Consider the following 27,185-nt stretch of genomic DNA (forward strand, 5'->3'; position numbering starts at 1 on the left):
TTGGCACCAGTGATGGATGGTAGGGCTCACAGTATCAATTGATTGTTTGTGCGGTTCCGGTACTCCGTACTCCGTATCGCCGTAAGCAAAATTGAGACTTTAGAAGGGGCCCGATCCAGGAGTCTGGAGTCTGGAGTAGGGGCATGGGATGGGGAACAGTCAAAGACCAGTGACTCTCTCTCACGAGTCACACGCACGTTCCTTTAACCCAAGCATTGTCAATTGCCCAGCTCGCGATGGTTGGCACAGCCTGCGCTTCTTTTCTTTAACAGCTGGACGTGGTTGGCCGGGGTCGCTCAGAAGAGCAACTGGAGCGTGCAGCCAGCCGTGAGGCTCCAGGCGTCTGGTTACAGTCGAGGCCAGGTGTCTGGTGCCTCAAGCGAGAAAAAAGTTCGGGCTGAACCGGATCTCAGGCCTCGCGAGGCTCCATCTCTCGAGACATGGCCAACTTTACAATGTGAGATTCAAGTGACTTGAGGGACTTGAGGCGAGCGCCAGTGCAACCAGCTGCAGACCGTTGTATTTGGCAAGTACCTCTTGACCGCAGGCACGGCTAGGCCTGAGCCACAGCAATTCTCACAAGTACCTCACAGGTACAGAGCTTGTACCCCGTACCTCGGTGCCAGCACTTGCTCCTTCGGGCCTGAGGCTGCCAAGAAGCACGAAGCGCGCTGTTGCCGTGGAAAACGAGCCAGCACCCTGGGGTCAAGGGCGAGGGTACCTGGGAAGGTACGTAGCTGCATAGCGTAATTAGGGTACTTTCCTGGGTACCTGAGGATCCAACTGCTGGCTCTAGCGCCGTCCGGGTAGATTCGCTCAAAACCAGTCCCCGTCCAGGCTCCGCCGCAATTTTTTCCCTCTCCCCCCAAACCCGTCCGCCAGCCGGTGCAGAATTTATTTCGCTCGACTGCCCGTACACCTTCTTCCCTTTCCTTCTCTCCTTCATCCATCTCCCCTCAGTCCTTTGTCTTGTCTTCAGATAAAGTACAACCGTCAAAATGTCTGGTGAACAGCCTCAGAAGGTCTTGGGCATGCCGGTAAGCAACCCTGCCCCTTTCTGCGATTTCCCCCTTGGTCCGTGAAATGCCGCGCTTGCGATAGGGGTAGCCTGGGCAGAAATGCGGACGACGTTTGTGATATTCAATTGGGCGTCTACGATCAATTGAATAACAATGGCCCGGCCTTCATGTTGCGATTGTCGATGCGTCGTATCCGCCCTCTGCCGTCGCCTGCGCCGTCTCTCGTTTCGCTCAACGGCTATTCCGGGGCAGAAATTTTCATCGTCACATGGAATCAGACATTGGCTAACCTATCATGTGTCCATAGCCCTTCGTGGCCGACTTCTTGAGTACGTTTCTACATTTAGAATTTGCGGGCGCAAGCCGATGAGCGCTGTCACGACTATCGTCGTGCCGCCAAGTGCTTATCCCTTGCAAACAAAAAGACATCCCACACTTGATACCTACAGATACTAATTGTCTCACAGTGGGTGGTGTCTCTGCCGCCGTCTCGAAGACCGCCGCTGCCCCCATCGAGCGTGTCAAGCTCCTGATCCAGAACCAGGATGAAATGATCAAGGCTGGTCGTCTTGATCGCCGCTACAATGGCATCACCGACTGCTTCAAGCGTACCATGGCTGATGAGGGTGTCATGTCCTTGTGGCGTGGCAACACTGCCAACGTCATCCGATACTTCCCTACTCAGGCCCTGAACTTCGCTTTCCGCGACAAGTTCAAGAAGATGTTCGGCTTCAAGAAGGAGCGTGATGGTTATGCCATGTGGATGGCTGGTAACTTGGCCTCTGGCGGTGTATGTCGAAACCTGATTCATTTTATTCTAGTCCAAGCTGCTGACAGAACTTGCAGGCTGCTGGTGCCACTTCTATGCTTTTCGTCTACTCTCTGGATTATGCCCGTACCCGTCTTGCCAACGACGCCAAGTCCGCCAAGTCTGGTGGTGAGCGTCAGTTCAACGGCCTCGTCGATGTCTACCGCAAGACCCTCGCCTCTGACGGTGTTGCCGGTCTGTACCGTGGTTTCATGCCCTCCGTCGCTGGTATCATTGTCTACCGTGGTCTGTACTTCGGCATGTACGACTCTATCAAGCCTGTTCTCCTGGTCGGTAACCTCGCCAACAACTTCCTTGCCTCTTTCATGCTCGGTTGGTGTGTCACCACTGGTGCCGGTATCGCTGCCTACCCTCTGGACACCATCCGTCGTCGCATGATGATGACCTCTGGTGAGGCTGTCAAGTACAAGAACTCCTTCGATGCTGCCCGCCAGATCATTGCCAAGAACGGTGTCAAGTCCCTGTTTAACGGTGCCGGTGCCAACATTCTCCGTGGTGTTGCAGGTGCTGGTGTCCTGTCTATCTACGATCAGCTCCAGCTCATCCTCTTCGGAAAGGCCTTCAAGGGCGGCTCTGGTTAAACAATTTTCCTTAATTCCTGTATAGACTAGTTTACGCTGGAGAGATGGAGACTGGTTCGTAATCGGTGGGCTTGATGCGATGACTGCCGACTGATAAAAATGGAGATATGGACTCTGGCAGAGAGGGAAGTTGGGACAAAGAAAATGTTCCTTGTGTTTCTGTGCAACAGATGCTCTTTGCGGGTTAGACTGGCATCGGCATGGCGTATTTGTCCTTCGGCTCTGCCGAGCTTTTTCTAGGTCGCTGTAATTTATACACCAATGCAATTTCCCTTGATGTTACTACATATTTTGCGTGGTTGTACTCGTGGTCACGGGTTAATATTAAATCCTGGTTGCGCGTGTACAGTTTTCTATGACGTGGCATATAACCAATTGCTCGCACTTTGGAGGGCCTGTGGTTGATGACTAATGCCGTCACACTAGAGTCTAGACGCGTTTCTCTTTCAACATATTAATCGTGTCGCCACCCTCGGCAACGACTGATCTCAGTAGTGCCACTGTGTCTATGGCTCGTTCCTGGTCCACGGCTGCGACGACATTTTAGTTGCATGATGCCTCCAAGAGGATCTTCCACTCGCGGCCGAGGACGGCCCAAGGGTGCCACGGACCGAAGTCAGTCGACTGAGACGGCATCCTCCGAAGCTAGCGATCCGTTCGAGTCTTCAGACGACCAGGCCGAAGCCCAGGACGCACGAATTGATACCGATGACGCACCACCGCCCGAGAAATCGATACCCAGGGACCTGCTGACCCGTATTTTGCATGAGTTCTTCGCTAAGGACTCTACAAGAATATCTCGTGATGCGAATGCGGCTGTTGGCAAATATATGGATATCTTTGTGAGAGAAGCTATTGCTAGAGCAGCTGTGGAGAAAAATGCAGGCTTCTTGGAGGTAAGTTTTGTCTACTGGCCCAGTACTCGGGTTCGACTGACGGTTTTGGAGGTGGACGATTTGGAAAAGATTGCACCGCAACTGTTGCTGGATCTATGAACGGTTGAAGTCCCTGCCCTGATGCAGGAGAGCGACTGATATTCTCTTCATGTTGGTTCTCAGTCATGCAGCACTCGCGCGGCGTTGCCAACCGTTACTGGTCGTCAAGTCGGTGGTTATTGACCAGGAGCATGAGGCAAACTTTCTTTGGCCGATTGATGCTTCAGCGGCGCTTCGAAGAATGATGCGCCGTCAGCCATCTCGATTATGGGTTTTGTCCGGCTTTTGTTAGCCGCCTGGTATCTGTTCACGGCTCCGAAGTAAAACGAGGCCTAATACCGAATTCGTCCATTCCGTGTGCGACGCATGAGCCTTGAACGTCCTTCGTTAGGTATCGACAAGACATACTTATTGACGACAACGACACAGATTTCGGCAAAAGCTGGCTCGCACGTAAGAGGGTGGAGCAGTACATGAGATAATCAATGGACACAAGAGTCATTGAAGGACGAGTAGACAATTCAAAATGTGCTACTATTTTGGACTTTCTTGCGCCGCCGTTTACTATTTCGGCATAATCATTGCTAGCCTTGGGTGGCGGCCGAAAATCTTGAAACGCTTCGTCCCAACTTATTGGATCTTCTAATTGTACGCTGATCACTCAGACGCGTCATTGGGAGGAAGATGCGGAAGGACGAATGAACTCCGGCAAATCGTGTTTGAGAGATAATTGATTACGATGGCGGTGTTTCTCCAGGCTCACCGCCGCTGTGGCTGGGTGTCTGAAACGACACTGTTCCGTCGGCGAAGCTCGAGGCGTTCTGTGTAGCAGTATCTACGTGGTTGAGGATTGGAGGCCTATTTAACGCGGGTTGGTTCGCAAGGACGTCGGTTCTACGACGGAGGCAAGTGCGGGTATTTTGCGTATGATGACTGCATAGTTGTACAGCTCCGTGAACAAGACTCCATGAATACACGTATTTTCCATTCTCCCAGATGACCCAATATGTGGCAGATGGAGCAACGCAAGCCAGTCGTGATGGTTTCATGGAGTCCCAAGGCTTCAGTGTTCCTGTCCTGATTACGGCAAGCCGCAAGCCAGGCCCACTGCGTCTCCGGGCCGCGACACCTCCGAGGCTGCGACCAGTCGACTTCATCCAATCCACGGGCAGGCGCAGCATAACAACCTGCACTTCATCTGCAAGAGATGATTTTCTTCATACTAGGTCGGCCGCCTTGGCCGCCTTGGCGTCTGCCGCCAGCCCAAATTCCGGACAAATATTTTCATTTCGAAAGCTTACCCGTCTGGGCGTGATGGCTTTCGAATGTGCCTGATTCGTTAGGTGCGGCCACATGTGTCGCGTCGCAGCTGCGGTTCCTGACTGCTGCGGGACTGAAACCGGGGCCGTCTCGCGTCTGTCGGAGCCACTTCAACATGCGGCGCGCATCCGGCATCAGAGCCCCTTGGCAGAGCCTCACCATGGCCATGGACCTGTTCGGGCTCTGTGGTTCCGTGGCTGCTTGGAATCCCCAAGCGTTGCCAGCCGTTGTAGGGCCGTTGAATCGTGTCGCCAAGATGGGCAGCTGGTTTGTTCTGGATAAACGTGTTGAGACTCGTAGTGCAGCTCTAATACAGCCACAGGTCGATGGAAAATCAACCGGAATATGAATGGTGCCCAATAGCTCAAGAAAAAGACAAGTTGCTGGTCGCTTCAACGGGGGCTCTCGTAGAAACCACTGCAAGAGTAATGTCCGGTCAGAGGCGGCGCCATCACCACCATGCCTTCAATGTTACACTAGCCAAACACTTCTCAGCCTGACTACTGCCACCTTCAAACATGCCATAGGTCTTGTATTCGCCCCTTCTCTGCCTGTCTCAACAGCCCCATGAGAAATATGTCACTCTCCCATTCCGAGACAGGAGACCCTGTCCGGAAAGCCCCTCACCATCCTGTTGTCAGATTCAGAGCTCGGGACAACCAGGACGAGCCACGCCGAGATTCATGTTTCTCTCAACGTCGTGCGTACGACGCCTCGGGACAATGAGTAAAATGGACGATCACACCATGTCTTAAATTCACGCCGTTTCCACTTTCGCACTCTTTGATCTCTTCCTCTAGTTTCACTTTTCCTTTCCGTGTTCCAGCGGCCAGCAGACTTCAAGTTTTGGGGCACTACTTTACTTGTCTTTCCCTGTTCTGTGAATTTCTTGTCCAACTGTGTTACTTTTAATATAGACAACCTATCTCTTACCACATTCACTGGTTCTATTTATTTCGAAAAGGCTAGTCCTTTACATACACTAAACACTCTTTTGGTTACCGAAACGATTCCGAATATTGCTCTCTGGAAAGAGTGATTACAGCATTCGTTCGACTCGAAAAAGGTTCAACGATAACGTCTTGAAATCTCCCAAGTCGGCAATCCCCTTCATCAAAATGCAGTTCACAACTCTCGCTCTGGCCACACTGCTAAGTGTTGCTCAAGGTAAGAACGCCGCTCATGTAGAAGCGATTTTCTTCATGACAAAAAAGTCTGACCCCGTCTAGCCGTACAAGTCCATAAAGTCGATGTCGGAAAAAACATGGCCACAAACGAGACTGGTCTAAAATTCTACCCTGATAGGATTGTCGCCCAGAAAGGTGACATGGTCCAATTCCAGTTCTGGGATGGCAACCACAACGCCATGCAGACGTCCTTCGACCAGCAGTGCCAACCCATCTCCCGCAGCAATGCCAACGTGACCGGCTTCGACTCCGGTTTCCAACCTGCCAAGGCTAGCATCGAAAAGGGCATGATTCCCGTCTATACCGTCATGATCAACAACACCGCGCCCATCTGGGTAGTTTGTGTGCAGGGCCGCCACTGCCAAAACGGCATGTCAATGGTCATCAACGAGAACACCAGCGCAAACGGTAGCCGGTCTCTGGAGAACTACCGGCTCCTGGCCAAGTCTGCACAAGGCGTCACCCCTGGCGGTGGTTCTAACGGTGGTTCTAACGGCGGCTCCGGCAGTGGCGAAGGAGGATCAACTACTCCTGGCTCTGGAAACATTCCCACCCCTGTTGGAAACCAGTCCCCAACACAGTCTGCTCCGCTTAGTGCTGGTATTAACCTGGCTGTACCGAGCACCCTACTGATAGCCCTCGGTGTTGGATTCATGTTCTTGTAAACTCTGGGTTTAATTGATGGCATTGGGGGTGGGGGTGACGACGTTACGCATACTGCGTGATGGTCCTGATGGATGATGGATATTAATACTTTTTGCCTTGTTTATACCTTGCTGCCGAGCAGCCAATATTAGTTTTTTTGTCTTTAACATCTGAATCTCCCACTAGAGAGGATCTGGGAGTACTGCAACTCTTTGCATACCATATCACCCGGCATGCACTGCTCTGACAGTAGGACCTCGGGGAAACGAAAGCAGATATTTCATCGTAAAATGATCTCTCTCCAAAATGTGACGTGCAAAGTATTCCTCCCACAACTACCTTCGCATCACGTCATGACAGAATCGATGCTGTACTTTCTCAAGTCTGCTTACGCACCCTCTTCTGTCTCCTTTTCTGCGCCTGCGCACACAGCTGTCTCCTCGGCAACTTCTCCAGCCACCCTTCCTCCCTCTTGACATACCCCACCCGATGATACTTCTTACTGTTGGCGAAGAATTTGACCCAGTGCTGCAGCGCCCCGTGCGCCTTCTCCCTGGCCGCGGCCAGCTCCTCCTCACGCATCTTCTCCATCTCCGCCGTGGTGAAGTACTTGTCCACCTCTGGGTCGTCCACCGGCAGAAACATCTCTTCCAAGCCCCTCAGATCAGCCGTCCGGTCCTCAGCAAAGCATCCTGTAACAAACCCGCGCGCAGCGTCGCGGCCCGCAAAGACATTGTAGGAGCCGCCGGGGCCGTACATCCTGGGGTTGCTGGAGACGTCGTAGATGGTGCCGTTGATGGCCAGGTACAGTGGTTTTTCGGCGTCGCTGCCGTCGTACGCCAGCAGTTCCTTTTCGGTGAGGTAGATTGGCCCAGACTTGAGGCAAGAAAACAAACGAATTAGTTTCCGCTCATGAGGAGAGGGTTTGAACACCCGGGAAAAAGGGGGGGGTCATCTTACGAATTGGGACTTCCACCACCCGACACGCAGGTACTGGGGCTTGTCCTTCATGCCCCAGAAGAGGCTTTCGCCTCCGCTAATCACGTAGCTCAAGCCGCATGATGCGACGAGGAGGAAAGATAGGACGCGGAGAATGTCCACCCAGGGACTGTACTCGTCGTCGTCGTCGAGGCGGCGTCTAGATTTTGGTTTTGGCTCCGGCTCGGATGATTTGGGGCTTGTGTCATCGGAGGCTGGGCCGGCGGCCTTTCGCTGACGAAGCTCGGCATCGGCCATGCTGGTAGCGGTTGAGTTTGAAGGGCGCGACGTTACCTCAGCATTGATAATTGTTGACCAGGAGAATGGAGGCTGCGGGGGATAAATGGGAGATGTATGAAGACGGCATGTGACGTAGGTGTAAGCAAGGGAGTGTTGAAGCAGAGCTGTGACAAGTGGCACTTTTTGATTGCCCGATTGGGACCGGGTTTTAAGGATTTTACTACGTGGCCTGAAACTGTCGATATTAGTCGCGTACTATAGATGGTTAGTTTGCTATTAACATGGGCTGGATCTATACTTTTGAAATATAATGCTTCAATTGGAATGCAATACATTGATTCAAGCTGGCATGGTTATCTCGTGCATGTGCTTCACATATTGTAGCTGCTGTGATTGGCCGAGATGATGTGGCATACTCCGTACCAAGCTTGACTCCCACGGCGGTTCAGCAGCCCCAGAGACGATCTTCACGAGCGAAAGTCCCTGAATGGAAAACACATTTTATTACAGCTAGTAAATGAATGCAACCGGCATAATGAAAAACAATGTACACACTTTATGAAGAACTTGAAATCCACTAACGGCGTTCGTTTGGCTGTGAATGATTTTGTCGTCACGTGATGTCGTTACTACGGCAACTGATAAGATAGGGCCTAGTTTATGAAACTGTAAACAGCACAACGCCACATCATCCCACCCGCAATTTTAACCGCCGTGACTACATTGCTTCCCGCAACTGTTGAGTTACTGAGCAAACGTCGAGCATCTCCGAATGAAAGGGAGACGACGGGATGCTAGCGGAACATTCGGAACATTCGACAGAAGAACACCACGAAATAAAAGCCGTTTTGTCAATGGATACGAGCTTGAGTATGCCTGGTTCCCCGGCCGGGGGGCCCCTCCAGGCCGTGACTCCCGACCGAGTAAATCGCTGTGACTCAATATTCTCTTCGGTTCGAGGCGAGGCCAGAGACAGTTCTGTACACGAGAAGATCCATCAGTTTAACAACCTCAGTATCGCGATGCAATCGAAGCAAATGGAGCGCAAGACGGCGGATGCGGCTCTGAAACGAGCCGTGGTGGGACGGGAGGAGGCAGAGGCGGAAATGAAGAGGATGCGGGATGAGTTAATGCTTCTAAGGAAGGATATTGAGGAAGGAAAGGAGCGTGAGAGGAAAGTGGGAGAGAGACTGGAAACCGTCATGGTAGGTTGACGTACAGCTCCCGAGTTGTTGCAGCTCCGTCAGGACTGACTGGCACGCAGGACAACTATGGCCGTGCCAAGGAAACACATGCACATACACAAGCTCTGTGGGAAAAGGAAATCCGACGAGCGAGAAAAGAAAACTTCAAGAGCCAGTCTACAATCGTCAAATTGCAGGAGGAGCTCAAGTCGGCCAGGAGTTCAGTCAAATCCGTTGAGGAGAGCCTTCAGCGCGAAAAGGAGCGAAGCAAAACTAGGGAACAGGAAGCTTTCACTGCGCGGTACCAGATTGTTGGCGTTCAGGAGCAGCTGGACAAGGCACTCGAGCGTATCAAGGTCGTGGAGCAAGAACGAGATGCTTTCAAGACGGCCGCTAAGAACGAGGAAGTAGCTCGCATTGCTGCCGAAGGCCGGCTCCCGCTACCGCCGTCTCAGGATCTCACCGACGAGTTTTCGTCGCCAAAGAGGAAGACCATTCCGGCTAAACGACAGAGTGGACGGGCGGCGCCTCGAGTTTCATTGTCAACTATGGAGATTATGTCCTCTGTCGCGAGCGAGATGGAGATTGAGGAGCTTAATACGCAGCTTCTTTGGGAGAGACAGCGCGCGGAGAGGGCCCAGGAGATGATTGAGTTTCTTCAGGCTGAATGTCAGATGCGTTGCTGCCCTTGCTCCAAGACCAATAATGCGAGAATGAGCATCGAGGCCCCGCAAAAGCGACGACGCGTATCGGTTGAGCAGGAAGAAGAACAGCAGCCAGTTGTCGTAAAAGAAGAGTCGCATTCGCCGCATTCGCCACATTCGCGACGAGCGCCATCTCGTAATTCGCATGGAAGCTCCCATCGCGGTTCTCTGCGAAACTCAGCGCGATTGGAGGAATATCGGCAAGAACCCCAACCCGAACCAGCAAGAGAACCAGAGCAAGAGCCTCTGGTCGAGCCCGAGGTCGAACCCGAACAACAGCGCATCAAGTCCAGAAAAGAGCCACGACGAAGCACCATCTTTTGTCCGAAAGAAGGCATCTTCCGCACGGTTTCAGAGCAAGAAGCGGCAGCCATGCAAGCACAGGAAAGGTGCGCTGTAGCTGTTGAGCCTGCCATTGAGGAGGAAGCTCAAGCAGACGAACCGTTGCCAAGCACAGAAGTAGGGCACAGTCCCCGAATGTACGCCAGAACACCATCCGTCGATCCTCCTGCATTTGCTCTTCTTGCGCAGGAGCGCAACTCGCTAGATTTTCTTCTCGACGCGCCGCACGACGATGCTCAGTCGGCGCCTTTGCCTCTTATTCCCAGTATCCCAGTAGTTGCGGACGACGAACCGGCAAGGGAAGAAGCAGTTGGACCCGTAGAACAGAGCTACTCTCCCGCCGGGTCCCCAGAACCTCGCCCACACACATCTACAGCCTCCTTCACCGTCACAACAACGATTCCTCTGCGAGAAGAAACTGCCCGGTCCAGCTCGTCGTTCAACGAGCGGCTGCGGACACCCTCGCACGCCAGCAACGCCAGCTTTGACTCCAACGACCCCGCCATGACGCCGACTATGACACGGGAGCAGGCGCTGGCCAAGATTCGTGAGCGAAGGGGACGAGCGAGGAGTGCCGCGCAGGGGACCGCTGCGCCGGGGAAAAAGGTAGCAGCCGTGGCGACGGGGCCGCGGGGACGTCCGGCTAAGAGGGATGTTAGTGCTCCTACGGTAAAGGCTACGCCGAGATTCAAGCCATGAAGCATGGTGGTGATGGGGGTTATCGGGGCCGGCAAGCGTGTTTGGGGTTGTGTATGTTGATAATTGCATTGGACTGTTTGGCAGGCATGGCGATGGGCGTTGGACTTTTTTCCTCTTCTTTTCTTCTTCTTCTTGGGATGCATGGCATGTTGTAGGTATCTCCTTTATTGGTACTAGTGGAGCGTGGGTGTTGACATTATAATATCACAAGTCATGTCATGATGTTCCGCTGGGTGCCTGGGCAGCCCAGTTGCGTTTTTGTGCTTGTTGCGTGCTGAGACACATTGAGTCGTTAAAAGTATACCGTCGAGTTACATGATGGAAAATTTGTTCCTCTGAAAAGTGTTGACTATATGGATACACACGCCCTCCCGCGCTTGATATGGTGACCCCCGTGTCAGAAAAACATGGACTTTGCCCCCAACGCCGTCGATAAGCCCCGTCTGTTCGAGCTATACGGCTCTTTCCAATTCCCCCACCCCCGCGCTTTAACATCCAAACGATGTGTACAATCCCCCTTTAAACTCCAGTTTCTGGTGGGCAGCCAAGAATGCCATCTATATTTCAGGGGCTTTTCTCTCTTCCAAGTTCCGGTGTGCCCGTGTGTGTTTGTGTTCACGCGGCTACGACACCAGAAACGACTTGCGGGAATTCCGACCCCTCTCGTCAGAGAAACAATCTAGTTTGACAGCGGCAAAGACACACTCCACGGCGCTCTTGCCGCCGCTGCTAGCTTGTATCCGCAGCCTCCACTGGCCCGTGGCCACGGTCCACGTCTCGCTATTGTCGCTGCCGTCCGTGATCCTCCTACGCTTCCTCGGACCGGCTGCGTTGCCGTTGGCGTCGTCGGAAGCGGGGCCGCTGGTGAAGCTGGGGTCGTACTCACTACCGTCCAGGGTGACGGCGGCGTCGGGGCCCAGCACAACGCGGACCAAGTCCTCGCTGAGCAGGGTGTTGCCGGGCGTGGCGGGCTGCGAGGACGCGCCGCCCGAGGCCATGAGCAGGCCTAGCGGCTGTGTGGTGGGCGGTAGGTTCAGCTTCGTGGCGATGACCTCGAGCAGCTTGGCGACGCGGGTCTTTGTGTCCCTGAAGAGCTCGAGGCGCGGACCGTCGCGGAGGAAGTGGATCCTGCTTGATTCGTTGGCAATCTCGAGCACCAGCTCGGCGGGCTTGTCATCGACGTAGGGCCGCGCGTAGTTGACGCTGGCGTTGATGCCGTCTTCGTCGGGGACATCTGCCTGGTGGTCCTGGAGGATGCTGATGCCGCTCTTTTGGACGTTCTCCAGGCGAAGAGTGATTTCGTCGTGGCCGCGGACCGAGTTGTACGCTATGGAGTGCGGGAGGAGTTGCTGCTCCAGGCCTTTGAAGTGGAAGTATCGGGCGTCGCGGAGGAGCTCGCGCCGGTGCGTCTCGTCGCGGATGTTGATGGGGTACCCGCGCAGCAGGCGCAGGAGGTCGGCAAAGGTGTCGGCGTTGCGGTTCGGCACCGTGGGCGGCAGGATGGACGGCGGCCGGATGAGACCCTCGCGGTCGAGGCCGGGGAAGAGGTTGTCCGGGCGGGAGAAGAAGAAGGCGAAGCCGAGGGAGAAGTAGTTTGGCGAGTTGCGCGGGTCGGTAAGGAGGTCGCGAGGGATTTGGAATTCTCGGTGCCCGATGGAGATGAAGATGCTTTCTTCGTAAAGCTGCGATATGAGCTTGGGGACTGTTTATGTGTTCGTGGTGAATAGCTGATTTAGGCTTTTGGCTTGAACGCGTGAGGGTAAAGGGTGAAGGGGCGTACGGCTGTAGAATTGCGCATCAGCAAAGAGGCGTACGAAATGCGTGCCGTCGCGAGGCATGACGTGGTAGCCCTGCAGATGGAGCGCAATGTCGCGAAACGTCTCTGGGTCGCGATCAATATATAGCGTGCGAATGGCGCTTCCTATGTCGTCTCCGTGCTCTTCGGCTTGCTTGACCTGGCAGAGAAAGTATTGCGAAAAGTAGGACGGCGCTGTTGGGCATGGTGTTGCCGAGTTAGTAGTTTGGATGAGATGGAGAGAAGCTATGGTGACGCACCATCTGAAGAGAGCGATGCTCCGGATAATTTGAAGAGTTCGCTACCGATTTGGATTGGAAAGACTCTCTCGCGCGGCAAGATGGGCGGGATCTTGTGGACATTCTTCTCGCTGGGGGCAATCATGGGTATGACGTGGCTGCCGGGAAGGGAGCTCGGTGTGCCTTGGGTGTCAGAATAGCCCTCGCTGGGGCTGACAGCCGCCATTGTACGGTGGTCGCGTTGTTTCACTGCCTCAATTGGGTTGGACGTAGGATTATGGGAAAGTTCGTTGTGACGAGGGTTCGATATTCAGTAGTCAGTCGGGGCCGCCGTCGAGCTTGACCGGTGCTTGGAAACTTGGACGTTGCGTACTGCGTTCAGGGGGGTAGGATCAGGTATGGTAGAAGGTTGTTGCAGAGAATTGGGACCCAGACGACGAGATGGCAGGCGAAGGAGTATCGTGGTATTTCGAAGTTGAGGTTCAATGGTTCGTTGTGCTACGTGAATGATAGTTTGGAGCTAGCTGAGTCCGGAGCTTGGCCATTGGTGTGATGGCGAGGGAAGGGCGAGGGTGGGGGTCCGAGTGGCCATCAACCTCGTGTGCGTGAACCGAGGTCAATGACATGCACTAAATATCTCCTGAATATTGACTTCTTTCGCTTCTCTTTCTCCCCGTCTCTCCTTTTTGCATGAAAGTATTCTTTGTCGTAGCTAGTCTTGGAAGCCATGTCCGGAGCAAATGACTCCAGACTTTAATGTACGCAATAGACAGCCACATACATACAACATGTAGTCCCCGGAGTCCAACGCTAGACTCTAGATGCGGTACAGCACTTGCAATCGCCTTGCCATCCCGTCTGAACTTGATATCATCAAATCATCCGTTTACCCTCCTTCCGTGTGGTCATCTCCCCGTCAGCTCGACACCCCTCCTCACGACCCCGACAACAGCACCAGTCTGCACCGTCTCACTACCGCCACCCGCAACTCTATGCTCAACATCCGCCAACCCATCCAACCACGAAATCATCACCTCCGGGCTAACCTCCAGCTTGACCAATTCCTCCGATAGCGCCGTAATGATGTCTGCCAGCGCCACGCCCCTCGTCACCTTGAGGGCATTCATCGTGCTCAGACAGCTCATCACATCCGACGTATTTAACAGCGTCGTCACAATCTCCTTGATAGCATCCGGCGGTGGTGCCGCAATACAGTTGTATATCGTTTCCGTCGTAATCATATCGCGTTTGATCTCGCTCTCTGGAATCTTGGGCGCATTCTTCGCCTGAAGAGGTGTACCTGCCAAAATCACAATCAGCAAAAAAAGAAGAAAAGAACGCAATTCAAAAACCCCGAAAGTGCTCGTGACAACGTACTTGAAGCATGGCAAGCCTGCAGCACATTCAACGCCCTTCTCATATCACCCTTGCTGAGTTTGACCAGCGCGTCCACCGCCTCCCCGCCGATCTGCACATTCTCCTCCTCAACGACCTTTTCCACCAGGACCCGAATGTCCCCCTCCTTGAGCGGGCTGAATCTAAACCTCGTACATCTACTGAGCAGCGCGGGACTCAACTTGTGCGAGTAATTCGCAATGATGCAGAATCTCGTATTGACAGTGTACTTCTCCATGATTCGTCGCAGAGCCATCTGCGCGGTGTTGGTCATGGCATCCGCCTCGTCCAGGATAATCAGCTTGAACCCGGCAATCGAGGACTTTGCCGAGGCGCCCATGGTAAAGATTTGCTTGGTACTGGCAAAGGTCTTGATTTGCTCGCGGACCACGTCGATGCCTCGGTCGTCCGAGGCGTTGAGCTCCAGCACCATTTGGCGCATGTTGGCGGCCCCGTAGATGCGCCGAGCGAGGGCTAGGATTGTCGACGTCTTCCCTGTCCCCGGGGGTCCGTAGAGGAGCAGGTGAGGGAGGCGGTTGGAGTCGACGAATTTGTTGATGGTGGCGAGGATGTCTTGGTGGCCGGAGACGTCGTCGAGGGTTACGGGTCGGTATTTTTCGATCCTGGGCTGCGTTTAGAGACTGATTGGGAGCTGTGCAGGGCTGTGGCAACGAACCATGGTAAACTGTCTTCGGCTTCGACTGGAAGGTTTGCTGTACTTCGCTTGCCCTTGGTAGCTTCCGAGGAGAAAATCACGTCCTTGGACGTTGCGGGGGCGTCGACGTCCATCTCATCTTCAAAGTCTGACATGGTGTCTGATTTATACGTTTCTGCTAATGAATCGCCGCGTCTTTATAATTCGGCAATGAAGCTTGCAAGGGCTCGTCGTTGTGCTAGGCAGATTCGACACTGATAAAAGCTGGGTGAAGCCCGCGGCTGGGCTACGAGTGAGTCGTTAACTAACGCGTCGACCGCGCCAGTTCGTGTTGTCCATTAAAACCCCTGCCTCAAACCTCCCCACAAAACCAGCCGCCAAGGAGCTAGTCCCTTTACAGAGTGCAGGATAACTTACATACAACGTGCCTCGGAGGTACAGATGTATCGTAAATATAGAGTAAATTGGAATAGAAAAATCATTCGAAATATTTCGGCTTCTTCGTAGTACAAAGTATATTGTATAATCTTATCATGATAATATGGGTATGCAACATCTATCATGGACAACGCTATTTACTACTACATTCATTAGGACGGCCGCAGGTCGGCAGCCTGCTCACCAACCCGGCCTCCCACCAAGAATCCCATAAACAAGTTCCCCCTTCATGAGGGAATAAACTCACATCATAAAGTGAACGCACTAATCTCACTGCGTCTGAAGTCGGAGGTGGTTCGTCCCTAGACCGACATACTCAAACATGATTGGGATTTGCGCCGTCGCAAACCATGCAATTCCTGTGTACAGTTAGCCAACCTACAGCCCCTTCCATCATCAACAGAGGCGGTTGAGAACAATTTCGTCAACTTACCCGTATAAACTACTAATTTCGTTACCACTTCAACATCGTACCTCACACGTGGGCGGACTAAACGTGAAAACATTTCCTCATCATCAAGCTCATTCTCCTCGGCAACGTCACCGTTCTCCTCCCCACTTAATATCAATACTTCACCATCTACCTTCTCATGACCATGGGAATTAGGCTTCTGCACTCCTGATGTCTGGGCCCCTTTCCCGGAGTGGTCCTCTTCCTTGCCCTGAAGATCCATATTACTAGATTTGCTTCGTAAACTTTGATTGCTGCTGATGCTTTCTCTGCGTCGTCGTTCCCGGTATGCCAACGCCTCATACGCATCCGCAGCGCTTTGGGGGCCAATAGAAACGGATCGCCCACGAGTCGTGGGATGTCGGATGCCTTCAACCATTCGAGGAAAGTCAGAGGCCTTGGGGAACAGTGTGTCCAGACGAGATCCTGGAGGCACCGACTTGTATTCACTGGCGGGTATGAAGTATCTCCGTGGCAGATCCCAGCCAAGCTTCTCTATAAGACGGAAGAGATGAGGGAGAAATTTGAGCAGAGCAGGCTTCATGGTTTCCCTCCAGGCGAAAATTACCAAAACTCCAAATACAATTCGCGCAACGTTGATCCATAGACCCAAGGGTGCGACGTCAATGGTTCCATCACCGTAGGCATGAGTCTCCCAAGGGTCGGACGGGATCTTGCCATATGTCCAAGTTCCAAATTCAACGCCTATCACGACTCCGGCAAAGGCAACGCTGTCGTCAAAGCAGGGGCAATCATCCGCCGGCTCAGGGTGTATGCGCACAAAGATAATAATGACAAGACCTGCAACTACAGGAGCAATCCAGGAGCTAGAGTGCATGAAGGCATCAAAAGAGGGGCCGTGGTAGAATTCGACAAGACCAATGCCAGCACCAATGGTGGAACCGACCAAAACATCCAGAAACCCATGCATGCCACAGTATAAGCGACCGAAAACGATGGACGCCGCATAAAAATAGGAGAGGCATTCCAAAATGATCTTGGCCGTCGGGGGCAAAGCGTTGTCGGGACTGTGCAAGCTGAGGAGTCCGTATACAGCCACAGAGAGCGCATTGGCGCTATGCGTTGAGGGAAATCCGTATTCCAGAGCAGCGGATCCAGACATGGTGATTCGATTGAGCGGCGGCGAGAGCGGTCGGGGCAGAGAGTAAAAGTCCTTGATGAAGCCTGTCCAAAAGACACCAAGAGCAAGCATATGGACCAGGCTGAAAACAACGTCAGTACAAAGTAGAACAAAAGTAAAGAGAAGATTGCCACGTACCCCTTGCCTAGAGATGCCCAACCACACCAGAAACATATCGGTAAGCCAATCATGAAAAAAGTATGGGTGCCCAAGTTGGCTGTGATGGCGAAGTAACTATCCAGAGCAGGCGTCCTCAGCTTCTCCTGCATCCAGGCCAGATACGGCGTCTCCCATCGAATCAACGGGATAGCCTGTTGCCGAAGATTATATCGCCATCGTGGAAGAGCGCGCTTGTCTACATGCAAGTCGTTAGCTCCAGCGGTGCTCCTCGAACTCGGATCCAAAGCTCACACCCCGCGCGAGGTATTCATTCATTCCCCTTTCCCAAAGATGCAGCCGCTCGCCCTCTCTTCCATGTCTATCATTCGGTCATACTCACAGTGATTGATACTCCTCAACCCCGCATCAGGGGCATTGTCGACCTTGGGGACAGGAGACGTCGTAGGTGGCGGGGCATCGCGTCGCGTGCCGCTCATGGTCGGGATTTGCAAGTAATGAGCGGCAGATGGGGGCTTGGATTGTCGTCAATTGGGGGGGCGCTGGCTGGATTCAGACGGTCGACATTGAGGTTCAAAGGAGAAAAGAGCGTAGGGTGACCCTCTGGAGCCAGACGGCACGCAACCAAAGGAGAGACGAGTGAGGGCAGAATGCGAAAGAGCAGAAGTGATGAACATTGAATGGTAATTGACTGGCGGGTTGGAAAAATGGAGACATTTGGACCAGACACCAGACTCTGCAATTCCAGGGTCTGCGTCTTTGAATAATAGAGCCCTCGAGATTCCCACCAGCACCACTTGGCACCCGGCCTAGTGACTGGACCACCTGTGGTCGGTACATGTAGCTACTTAATACTTGCTTAAGTGCTTAAAGTAGGCGGTCAACCTGCCCCGTAAGCCCGTGGCCACGCCTCTTTAGCGTTACCGAGGGATCAGTTTATTAACCGGCAGCCGGCCCTAGAGGCTGCTTTGAATTGACAACTGCAATCCTCGAGTACTTGTTGCTTGACTAATACATACGACAGCGTGCATGTGGGCAACGGCCAAGTCAACCGAGCTAGTCCAGGGGTAAATGCAACAATGCAACACAATGTCACGGTTCCTGAGCCGTCGTCAAACTCGGCGGCTACATAACTACATCTTGGTGCCACCGAGTACACCTCCGTAGTCCTCCGTGCTCCCTTGTCCCATCATGTGAGAATTTCAGAGGGCCCAAATGTAAACCTGTAAAGCAAGCAACGAATCCAACTGCCTCAGTATTCATGGTCAAGAAGGGAGAGCGAGAAAGCACTGTCCGCTGCTCAGCTCCAAGCTCCCACCTCCTGCGGCTCCATCCGTAGACTAACCCGATCCAGCACCAGCTCAACCACAACCACAAGTTCACAACCACTCACCACCATACATCCAAATCGCAGCGCACATCAGCCCTAACCATGATCCCCCTCGCGGGCAAACACGCCGTCGTCGTCGGAGCCACCGGCACAATAGGTGCCCACATAGCCCAGGCCTTCGCCGCCCAGGGAGCAGTCGTATCTCTCCTCGGCAGGACGGCCCTCCAAGCCCGAGCCAAACTAGAGCCCCAGCTCACACCCTACACTGCATCACACGGCCAAAATTCGCCATCCGACACGCCCACTAGCCACCGCTTCATAAGGCTAGACGTCGCCGACAGGGCGAGCATAAAGCATGTTTTTGGCCCTCGTGCCTCCCAAGTAAGCGTCGCTGTGGTTGCCCGTTTCCGCCATGGACGTGGTGTCAAAGCTTACCAAAAGCCAAGCAGCACGCCGAGGCGGTTGGGCCGCTGGATGTCCTCGTCAACTGCGCGGGTATTTCTCAGACTACGCTTTTGAAGAGGACGCCTGATGAAGAGCTCGCCAGTATACTTGATACGAATCTGCTGTCCACCATGCTTGTGTGTAAGCACGCCAGCGTTCGGCCAAACGGTGAGGACGCAAACCCGCCACGAGTACAATGCAGCAGCACACGCGTCGTGCGAGTTCTAATGAAAAAGGCAGGCTGCATCATCAACGTCTCCAGCTTGATGGCTACGAAGTCCGGCCTTGGTGTTACTGCGTATTCCGCTTCCAAGGCAGGCGTAGTGGGTGCGTCCAAGGTGCATGATATTCATTCGTCGTTTCTACATATCCTTTCCACGCCACCTTCTTCGCGAGATGCCTACTTTTACACCGCAGAAAATAAAATAAAAAGAAGAAGAAGAAAGTAGCCGCCTTGCTAACCTCGGTCAATGCAGCTTTCACCCGTGCTCTGTGCAGGGAAATGGCCGCCAGATCTATCCGTGTAAACGCTCTCCTACCGGGCTGGGTCCAGAGCTCCATGTGGGATCGTAAGAACTTCCTCCCCCGTTCTGTCCAGATGCCCTTCCCAGCGTCCATCCTGATCTTGATGCCGCCAAATGCCAACCTGAGAAAAAAAAAACAAGCTGAATAATTAAAACTAACATAGTCAATGATGCCTCCCTTTTAGATCTGAAACCAGAGCTGCAACAGGCGTATTTAAAAGATACGCCGCTTAACCGCGTAGCCCATCCTGCTGAGGTAGCGGATGCCGCGGTTTTCTTGGCTTCCAATGGATTTGCTAATAATTGTGTTCTCAACCTCGATGGTGGGTTGAGTGCCGCGTGAACAGAGAGCGGATGAGCAAACTCCGACATTGTCGTCTGTAACAATGCCGCCTCAGTCGTCAGGAATGACAATTGCACCAGCATCGTCTTGTACAAGCACAACATCATCATCCTCGGCACCGGCAATCCTCGCTTTTTTGGCCGGCAGCGCATCGTCGCCTGGATGAGTTCGTTTGAGAGCCCCGACTTGCGCATTGTCGTCTAGATGAGCTCGTTTGAAAACCCTGCTTTGCGCATCATCACCTGGATGAGCTCTTTTAAGAGCCCTGCTTTGCGCATCTTGGTCTGAAGGCTTGCCGTTTTGCTGGATGCCGTTGGGACCGCCATTAGTTGCAATTAAAGCCTTCTTGGGCTTCTGAGGAATCTCAGGTTGCTTGTCAAAGTGAGCCTCAACAGGCTTATCATGCGTCTCAACAGCACTAGGGACAGTTAGAGTCTGTGCATTATTAAATTTATCCAATACCACATACCCTTCTTCAACATTGATCACAATATTAACCAACGGCTCATCGTCATCTTCGTCAATGACGGTAAGGAAGCTTCCTCCTTTGATGCCTTATTCAAAGGTTAGTTATCCAACCGTCTTCTCCGAGAAAATGCAGCAGATGTACATACCAAGATCCGCAAGCTTCTTCGGTAGATTATCAATCTCATCCGCATCGTACACGATACCAACTTCGTTATTGAGGACAAATTCCTTCTCTCCAAGCCCGAGCTGTTTCTTGATAATATCCTCTACAACATCATTCAGGGTTGCCCTAGAATGATCAACCTTGATAGTGACATTGAAGGCACTGCACACAGGGCAATCTGGGTTGGGCTTTCGCGAAGTATCTGAGCCGAGAAGCCTAGTGGGGGCAAAGGGTTGCAAAAACACCTTAAAAAAATAGTCAGCATCTGGTCTGGCTGTATAACTGACATGTCCCTTTCCAATCCTACCTCTTTAGCCTGTCCATAGTCTCCCTTAAGGACTTTGAATGCTTCAAGGATGCATAGACCAGCGACAATGGCGTTTGTAGTGGCAATGGCTGGGATAATATTTCCCGCCATTTCCTTAATATCGAATCGTGATTTACGATCAATTCCAAAAATAGTTGATCTGATGTTGGCGCATGAAGCCACAAAATCCAGCGCATCAATATCGTCCTTGTCGAAGCTAATCGTTGGCTCAGGACCAGATAGGTCTTTGTTCTTTTTGAGGTCCAGCATTCGCTTGCTCAAGCGATCCAGACTGTCCCTGAACACAACAAGATTCTCTTCGAGGGTCCACACCCGCTGGTCATCGCTCAGAATATCGTCCTTTGATGCGATGGCATCCGTAGCCTGATTGAAAACAGTGTCGTAATTCAGAGGTGCAGGTTTTCTCCGTGACTTCCACATGTCCTCGACCGATCGCAATCTCTCGATGTCGCTGTTGAAGACTTTATCAAAGAGCAATTGGGGGAAATTTGCAGTGCCAACCGCGCCACGGATCTTTTCTAAAGCATCGGACTCTTTCTTGAGCTCTTCTATCTCGTGGGCTAGTGATATTGGAATTAAAAGTCAGAACTGGTAGCCATCCGGAACAGTAGCACTCTTACCGTTCTCCGCATCCTCCGAATGATCAAACGCAGATTGGTCCTCACTGACGCCGAATATTTCGCTGTAAGGGCAGTTAGCAATCCACAACTTTGTAGCTGTGTGATGGTCTTCACCTACTTCATGAGATAGCTCTTACCCCAGACAATACAATGAATGGGCTGACTCGGCGTGCTTCGGATCGTGCAGACGGGGAATGTTTTGGGTGTCTCCTTAGCAGTGCAATCATAGCATGCCGTTACACCCTTTTTGATAACTTGAACCTGGCCATTAAAACCAGTGGTGCCGCTTTCGATCAAAGGCACATCCGCAGCAAGGCACATTTTGTTGACATGTCGTCGAGCTTCCAAGTTATCCAGTGCGTTGAATACGATACTAAATTTTCGAAACCACGAAACAGTGAAATTTCCATCTTTAATGTTGGCGTGGTGGGCGACGATTTTGACGTTTGGATTGAACTTCTCGGCGACTTCCTTAGCAACCTACCCAGCTGTTAGCTTTTCATCCCGCGATATCCACCCTAGACGGTGTGTTATATGTACCAGAGCTTTCGATTTCTTTATATGCTCCTGTCGAAATAGGAATTGTCGATTCAGGTTCGACAGGTCAATTGTATCGAGGTCGACAATGTGAATTTCTGAGAAGCCCGTGAGAGCCAGATTCTTGAGTAATTCGCATCCGATGCCTCCTGCACCGACCATCAAGACTCGGGCCTGGAAAATATCAGTGTCAGCTCTCACCTCAAGTTCTCTCCCAGAATCTATTGGCTTTTCTCGAATATGGCAGTACCCAACGAGAGAGTGTTATCATTGTCACACGAGTCATGCGACGATATGCACCTCTATCACAAACAACACCAGGAATATATGGTTTTTAGGTACCCAGAATCGACATACCTGTTTCACGGACGAGTTCAGGGACGCCCCGAGCGACTGGTGGTTGTATCTGTCTCGTGCCATCACTCGTGGGCGATGTTGGGTTGTGAAGTTCTGTTGGCTGGAGAGGGCTTGCTGATTCTGGGCCGGAGCTTGCGCAGCGGTTTGTTGAGAGGCTTGGGAAGGTTGGGGCTGCTGCTGAGGCTGCTGCTGAAGTTGTGATTGTTGTTCTTGGGCGTTGACAGTCTTTCCAACTGCTTGACCTGGGACAGGATCAGCTGGCCCAGCTGCCACAGCTGCCAGCGGCGCGGTAGGTTCACTGGCTTGGATCGAAGCCTCCATGGCCGCTGTCGCCTCTCGGCAAGATCAATTCGATGGTTGAAGAGACGACGTCGCGATCGGATGGGGGATAGAGCATGCGAGAATTTTATTCAATGTCGGACGGAGAGCATAGTCGGTAGCGGCCGTGTTTCTCGAGACCCTGTTTGATCAGACTGCTGATGAGCGCTTGCGGCTGACGCTTGAATGGCAGCGACAAGTTGCGACCAATTGAAACATGTCGGATGTGCCAGGGATCGTTCCCCATGTGGGTCCCGGAAACAAAATAGGCGGTGCTGATTGGCTGCTTTGCTTTGTCGTCAAGTGCTATCCCTTTCGCCAGTGTTCTCGCTTGACTGTCACTCTGCAGAATCCATCACGCATCAGCAAAGACGAAGAAAGTATCCTGCATAGCGACGCATTTGTCTTAATTTGCGATCCCTTGGCGACGTGGTACATGTATATTGTAGCTATGACCGCTGAGGTTGCTCAATTGGCCCTGAGCTTAACCTGTTCTGAACCGCAATTCGATATGTGTAATGGGCGCTAAATCGAGAGAGCTGAGAGTCTTCTGCGACCATGACGTCCCTTTTTGCGACCGAGAAGCCCGATTGGGCGAGTGACCACCAGGAACCAACTTCTACGGATTTTCCCCCTTCCCGTCCATGCAATCTGCAACACCACCAAATCACTGAATACATACAGTAATTTCCTGTCATCTCGACAGTTGCGTTTGTTCTTTTCCTTCTTCTTTTGAATGCATGTATGCTAGGCCCATTGTATAACGGAGCAGCCATCGTCCCTTTCACACCGGCATTTGACTCGACTCTCACCAAAAAAAAATGTCTGATGATGAAGCGGACCCTGAGCTCCTCGAACTGCTCCGCCAGCACCTGCAGGGCAAACTTGTCGTGAAGGAAGAGGCGGATACAGGTGTTCTAGACGGGGCCGAGTATGTATACAACCAAGGCATCGATATGGCCATTGATATGCGGGCTACCAAGGCCGCTGCGCAGACGATATACGCCCAGATGCAGAAGAAGCACTACTCAACGGCCACTTGGTCAGAGCACGAGCTTCATCCCAAGGCAAAAGACGAGACCTCGGTGGCCTTCATTTTCACCATGGATCTGCTGAATTTCTCCTTCTGGTCTGAGTTGCCGGACGATGAGAGGTTTGCTATCGAGTATCACGGGAGGAGGTGGACTGGGTATTGGAGTCTTGTCGCAGCTATCCAGAGGGCTTTGGAAGAAGGCGAGTTGCCAATGTCACATTTCAAGGCCCAGCAACGTACTGACATCCGGTGATAAGACATTCCAATCACTGATCCTCACTATTGGCAAGACGAGCAGGAATGCAACCTAGAGTCCCTTCGCCACATCTTCAGATCATCCACAGAAGAGGAGATGCCGCTGCTGCAAGAACGACTAGACTGCCTCAGAGAAAGCGGCAGAGTATTATATGAGGTGGGCCACGGACAAACGTCCCGTACTAAAGATGAAAAGGCATGAATAGTTCTAACCCTCCATTCAGCGATACAACTGCTCCTTCGCAAACGTCATATCCGCAGCCAACGGCTCAGCAGCCGAACTTGTCAATCTCTTGGCCCGAGACTTTTCATGTTTCCGTGACGAGCACTACTTCGAAGGCAGAAACAAACCTGTGAGGTTCTTGAAGCGGGCTCAGATTCTAGTCGCCGATATATGGGCCTGCTTTGAGGGCCAGTCGTACGGCAAATTTCGAGACATTGACAAGATCACCATGTTTGCGGACTACCGCATCCCCCAGATTTTGATTACTCTAGGCGCATTGTACTGCAGTCCGCCAGTGGCGGCGGCTATCAGGGACAGAAAGATGTTCAAAAGTGGAGATCGCTGGGAGGTGCAGTTGAGAGGTAACTATATACCAACCCTAGAATGGTGCGCGTTTATCCGCTAAATCGATGCTCGCAGCATGCAGTATATGGTGCGTCGAATTAATACGGCGTGAAATCGTTCGAGCACATCCAGACACACACGTCAATGCTATTTTGATTGATTTCTTCCTTTACGACCGCATGAAAGAATTAGAAGCCGCCGGCAAAGAACCGTTTCCTCACCATAGAACAAGAAGTATATGGTATTAGATCTAGCATCAAAGACATTCAACCCGGAAACATAGATTGTTTTCGAGGCATGGCCAAGTCATTGGTCTGATACATGGCGGGTTTACATAGACCAGCGCAATAGAATACATAACATTCGTTAAAAACAAACACACACGCCACCAACGCCTCCCGTTCTCCGTTATTTCAACCTCGTTCGTAATAGTTGCAAACAGAGGCTATGATCCAACAGCAATCGAGTTAAGAATATGATCCATCTGTGCCGTTTCCGCCTCTTTGTTAGATTTCTTCTGCTCTTTCAGTAACACGGAGAGAACCTCAATGGGAGGCCGCAGGCCAAGCCGCTCGGCTCTTTGCCACCGCTTCATGCGATCGATTCCGATGCAAGGCTACACATCAGTTAGTCATCAGCAGGCTCCTGTCAAGACGAAAGCAAGGTCAAACGGATGGTTACCCCATATTGAGAGCAGACATCAAAGTATCGCAAAACCTTGTCATTCACAGACAATCCTTCTTGATGCACTCTCGGCGCCTTGCGTTCCTTCTCAATGCCTTTCCAGTATTTATCGATCTGCGAGTCGGTGAGATTCTCAGCCTTCAACTCAGCCTCTGTCTTCACCAGAACTTCCTCCTTGAGCTCTGCCTCCTCTTGATCATCCTCTTCCTCATCTTCCACTTTATCGTCTACTACTTCCTCGACATGTTCCTGTACGGGCTTTCTTCTCTCCGGGACTTCAATCTTGGTAGTTGTCGGTGTTACCAACTTGTTCTTGATATCTTTTGGTACGCTCTTTGTGACCTTATTGGCGAAGCTGATCGTTGATTGACCTTTTGCAGGCCCAGTGCGGCCGCGGGTTGATCGTCGAGTAGTAGGCATGATGTGATGCCAGGTCCCCGTGCTAGAGTATGGGACGATATGTGGTATTATATGATTTTTCTAGTATGGAATTATTCCTATGCTCCGAAACAACAGGATGGATACTTCTAGGGTCGTAATTATTCGAATTTTGCTGGAAAGAAAGGGTAATGTTTGTGGACTTGATTAACGGTTCAGCTGAAGCCCAAATAAGCGGGAGTGGGTGGGTGCATCTTGGCTATGACGGTTGTAGCAGCTACAATAACTTGGGGCGGGGGGGGCTGATTCTGGCGGGGCAACGCGAGACTGGAACGCCATCACGTGATGGAGCAGCTTCACAGGCGTCAAGGGAGAGGAACTAAGGTGATCGAAGCCATTCATTTTCATCAATGGCAGTGAAACATTTGACATCGTGTGTCTTCCATTAAGCTCCAGTCGCTTCGCGATAGAAGGACAGGCTTCTGTTCGCACCGGCCGTGCAGAACATCTCACTCTTCCCAGTCTTGGGAAGCCATCGCGCCGTCCACAATGCCTTATCTGTCTCGCTGTGGGTGGCCACACAAGCACTTCGCTCAATCGACCATACCTTGACTTTGCCATCCATTGATCCGCTGAGCAAGAATTCACCCGTATCACTCCAGTCAATAGTCGTGATCCATGAAGAATGGCCGGTCAAATTGCACACATGTTCGCCGTGCTTCATATCATACAGGGCAATGATTCCTGCGTCACCCGCGGCAGCAAGTCTCGAACTCGCTGGCGAGAAGGCTACTGCTCGAACAGGTTTTGAGAGCCCTACATAGCTCTATGTCAGCTTCTTTTTCTCTGGCTCTTTTTCCAGCATCACATACCTGAAAGAGAATACAAAATTCTCCCCGTGTCATTGTTGAAAATGTATACTGCTCCGTTTTGGTGACCGCTGGCAGTGTATTTGCCATCTCTACTGAGATCGACGCTCATGCCAAAGCTGCCTGACCCAGCGCTTCCTGTTTCATATTCCATAATCTTGGCTTTTTTCTCGTCTGTAATGTCCCAGACGTTGATACGTCCGTCATTTGTTGTGCTGGCCAGATATGACCCATCCTCGCTGAGTGCTACCGCCCACACCTCACCTGGTTTGACTGCCGGTCCAGTGATTTCGCCGCTATTTGACCACTCGCCAGTGTCTTGGTTTAACGCCCAAAGTTTCACCTCTCCTCCGAAGCCTGCACTTGCTGCAACCTTTCCATTTCTTGATGTGCTGATGTGGTGGCAACCGAGTTTGTGCGCGTTAGGGATGGACTGCTTCAAAGGGAATGAAGGGTCTGTTGTGTCGTGCACATGGAGCGTTGATGATCCACCGGCTGACAGTACCGCCTTCGGTGTCGTAGCTATTGAAAATATATCCGTAATATGAGCTATAACACTTGGTGTTAGCTACTAGTGTGGAAAAGTGCGTCCCAACCTCCGCGACTTCAGTGATGGCGGGGCAGTGTGCAGGCATACCATCATCCACAGTATGGGTTGTCAGATACTGCTTCGACTACATGTCATGGTCAGTAGTTGCGCGAAAGTCAGAAGTGTGGGAGGTGCTCACCATCTTCTCTAACACGGGTGACCACAACGCTTGGTGTGCCGTGATCTTGAGTTGGATGTAGGAGAATGCTTTTGACATCGGTCATAGTGGGGCAGGATTTTGTACTGTCGAGGCTATGGGTTAAGCTACAACCTGGGCTCTCATCCCACAACAGTATTTTGCACCTTACTTGTATTACGAGGCTGACAGATATTTTAAACATATTCCCTCGTTTAAACTACAAATAAAAGCAACTCCTAAGTTTATTGATGACGTCGACAAAATGGGTACAGGATACGTCACGCAAACCCTTGCTTTTCAGGTTAAATCGTAAAGTCCACCAAAAGTCAAGAATGATTGTTTTT

At 52.1% G+C, this 27,185-nt stretch overlaps 14 protein-coding genes across 14 annotated transcripts; 6 read left to right on the forward strand and 8 right to left on the reverse strand.

The window, feature by feature from the left end:
* Positions 1-998: 998 nt before the first annotated feature.
* On the forward strand, positions 999-2,429 carry MAA_02544 (Mitochondrial substrate/solute carrier; the record flags this gene model as incomplete). Its single annotated transcript, XM_007820542.1, has 4 exons — positions 999-1,037; positions 1,327-1,348; positions 1,487-1,809; positions 1,866-2,429. The coding sequence occupies 4 exons, from the start codon at positions 999-1,001 to the stop codon at positions 2,427-2,429; spliced, it is 948 nt and encodes a 315-aa protein (XP_007818733.1).
* Positions 2,430-2,983: 554 nt separating this feature from the next.
* MAA_02545 (CENP-S complex, centromere protein X) lies at positions 2,984-3,424 on the forward strand (the record flags this gene model as incomplete). The annotated part of the gene is made up of 1 exon (XM_007820543.2): positions 2,984-3,424. The coding sequence occupies one exon, from the start codon at positions 2,984-2,986 to the stop codon at positions 3,422-3,424; it is 441 nt and encodes a 146-aa protein (XP_007818734.2).
* A 674-nt stretch (positions 3,425-4,098) lies between these two features.
* MAA_11080 (uncharacterized protein) lies at positions 4,099-4,545 on the reverse strand (the record flags this gene model as incomplete). Its single annotated transcript, XM_011413046.1, has 1 exon — positions 4,099-4,545. One exon carries the CDS (start codon positions 4,543-4,545, stop codon positions 4,099-4,101), a length of 447 nt encoding a protein of 148 aa, XP_011411348.1.
* A 1,257-nt stretch (positions 4,546-5,802) lies between these two features.
* Positions 5,803-6,536, forward strand: MAA_02546 (extracellular serine-rich protein; the record flags this gene model as incomplete). Its single annotated transcript, XM_007820544.1, has 2 exons — positions 5,803-5,851; positions 5,914-6,536. The coding sequence occupies 2 exons, from the start codon at positions 5,803-5,805 to the stop codon at positions 6,534-6,536; spliced, it is 672 nt and encodes a 223-aa protein (XP_007818735.1).
* Positions 6,537-6,894: 358 nt separating this feature from the next.
* On the reverse strand, positions 6,895-7,752 carry MAA_02547 (cytochrome b5-like Heme/Steroid binding domain-containing protein; the record flags this gene model as incomplete). The annotated part of the gene is made up of 2 exons (XM_007820545.1): positions 6,895-7,365; positions 7,477-7,752. The coding sequence occupies 2 exons, from the start codon at positions 7,750-7,752 to the stop codon at positions 6,895-6,897; spliced, it is 747 nt and encodes a 248-aa protein (XP_007818736.1).
* An 836-nt stretch (positions 7,753-8,588) lies between these two features.
* MAA_02548 (uncharacterized protein) lies at positions 8,589-10,663 on the forward strand (the record flags this gene model as incomplete). The annotated part of the gene is made up of 2 exons (XM_007820546.2): positions 8,589-8,939; positions 8,999-10,663. The coding sequence occupies 2 exons, from the start codon at positions 8,589-8,591 to the stop codon at positions 10,661-10,663; spliced, it is 2,016 nt and encodes a 671-aa protein (XP_007818737.2).
* Positions 10,664-11,286: 623 nt separating this feature from the next.
* MAA_02549 (BTB/POZ fold domain containing protein) lies at positions 11,287-12,923 on the reverse strand (the record flags this gene model as incomplete). Its single annotated transcript, XM_007820547.1, has 3 exons — positions 11,287-12,365; positions 12,444-12,653; positions 12,719-12,923. 3 exons carry the CDS (start codon positions 12,921-12,923, stop codon positions 11,287-11,289), a joined length of 1,494 nt encoding a protein of 497 aa, XP_007818738.1.
* Positions 12,924-13,602: 679 nt separating this feature from the next.
* Positions 13,603-14,902, reverse strand: MAA_11081 (Ubiquitin-conjugating enzyme/RWD-like protein; the record flags this gene model as incomplete). The annotated part of the gene is made up of 3 exons (XM_011413047.1): positions 13,603-13,997; positions 14,075-14,715; positions 14,769-14,902. 3 exons carry the CDS (start codon positions 14,900-14,902, stop codon positions 13,603-13,605), a joined length of 1,170 nt encoding a protein of 389 aa, XP_011411349.1.
* Positions 14,903-15,455: 553 nt separating this feature from the next.
* MAA_02550 (PAP2 superfamily protein) lies at positions 15,456-17,373 on the reverse strand (the record flags this gene model as incomplete). Its single annotated transcript, XM_007820548.1, has 4 exons — positions 15,456-15,544; positions 15,619-16,859; positions 16,916-17,132; positions 17,277-17,373. The coding sequence occupies 4 exons, from the start codon at positions 17,371-17,373 to the stop codon at positions 15,456-15,458; spliced, it is 1,644 nt and encodes a 547-aa protein (XP_007818739.1).
* A 953-nt stretch (positions 17,374-18,326) lies between these two features.
* Positions 18,327-19,535, forward strand: MAA_02551 (3-ketoacyl-(acyl-carrier-protein) reductase; the record flags this gene model as incomplete). Its single annotated transcript, XM_007820549.2, has 4 exons — positions 18,327-18,605; positions 18,671-18,995; positions 19,145-19,237; positions 19,357-19,535. The coding sequence occupies 4 exons, from the start codon at positions 18,327-18,329 to the stop codon at positions 19,533-19,535; spliced, it is 876 nt and encodes a 291-aa protein (XP_007818740.2).
* Positions 19,536-19,586: 51 nt separating this feature from the next.
* Positions 19,587-22,329, reverse strand: MAA_02552 (Ubiquitin-activating enzyme, E1, active site protein; the record flags this gene model as incomplete). The annotated part of the gene is made up of 8 exons (XM_007820550.1): positions 19,587-19,953; positions 20,005-20,089; positions 20,150-20,411; positions 20,474-21,054; positions 21,115-21,176; positions 21,233-21,594; positions 21,655-21,825; positions 22,009-22,329. The coding sequence occupies 8 exons, from the start codon at positions 22,327-22,329 to the stop codon at positions 19,587-19,589; spliced, it is 2,211 nt and encodes a 736-aa protein (XP_007818741.1).
* Positions 22,330-23,147: 818 nt separating this feature from the next.
* Positions 23,148-24,243, forward strand: MAA_02553 (uncharacterized protein; the record flags this gene model as incomplete). Its single annotated transcript, XM_007820551.2, has 3 exons — positions 23,148-23,608; positions 23,693-23,771; positions 23,839-24,243. The coding sequence occupies 3 exons, from the start codon at positions 23,148-23,150 to the stop codon at positions 24,241-24,243; spliced, it is 945 nt and encodes a 314-aa protein (XP_007818742.2).
* Positions 24,244-24,627: 384 nt separating this feature from the next.
* MAA_02554 (DNA polymerase delta subunit) lies at positions 24,628-25,286 on the reverse strand (the record flags this gene model as incomplete). The annotated part of the gene is made up of 2 exons (XM_007820552.1): positions 24,628-24,798; positions 24,864-25,286. The coding sequence occupies 2 exons, from the start codon at positions 25,284-25,286 to the stop codon at positions 24,628-24,630; spliced, it is 594 nt and encodes a 197-aa protein (XP_007818743.1).
* Positions 25,287-25,689: 403 nt separating this feature from the next.
* Positions 25,690-26,919, reverse strand: MAA_02555 (meiotic recombination protein; the record flags this gene model as incomplete). Its single annotated transcript, XM_007820553.2, has 4 exons — positions 25,690-26,060; positions 26,117-26,662; positions 26,751-26,787; positions 26,842-26,919. 4 exons carry the CDS (start codon positions 26,917-26,919, stop codon positions 25,690-25,692), a joined length of 1,032 nt encoding a protein of 343 aa, XP_007818744.2.
* Positions 26,920-27,185: the final 266 nt, after the last annotated feature.

The sequence above is a fragment of the Metarhizium robertsii genome, assembly GCF_000187425.2.
Source record: "Metarhizium robertsii ARSEF 23 chromosome Unknown MAA_Scf_4, whole genome shotgun sequence".
Classification (NCBI taxonomy): domain Eukaryota; kingdom Fungi; phylum Ascomycota; class Sordariomycetes; order Hypocreales; family Clavicipitaceae; genus Metarhizium; species Metarhizium robertsii.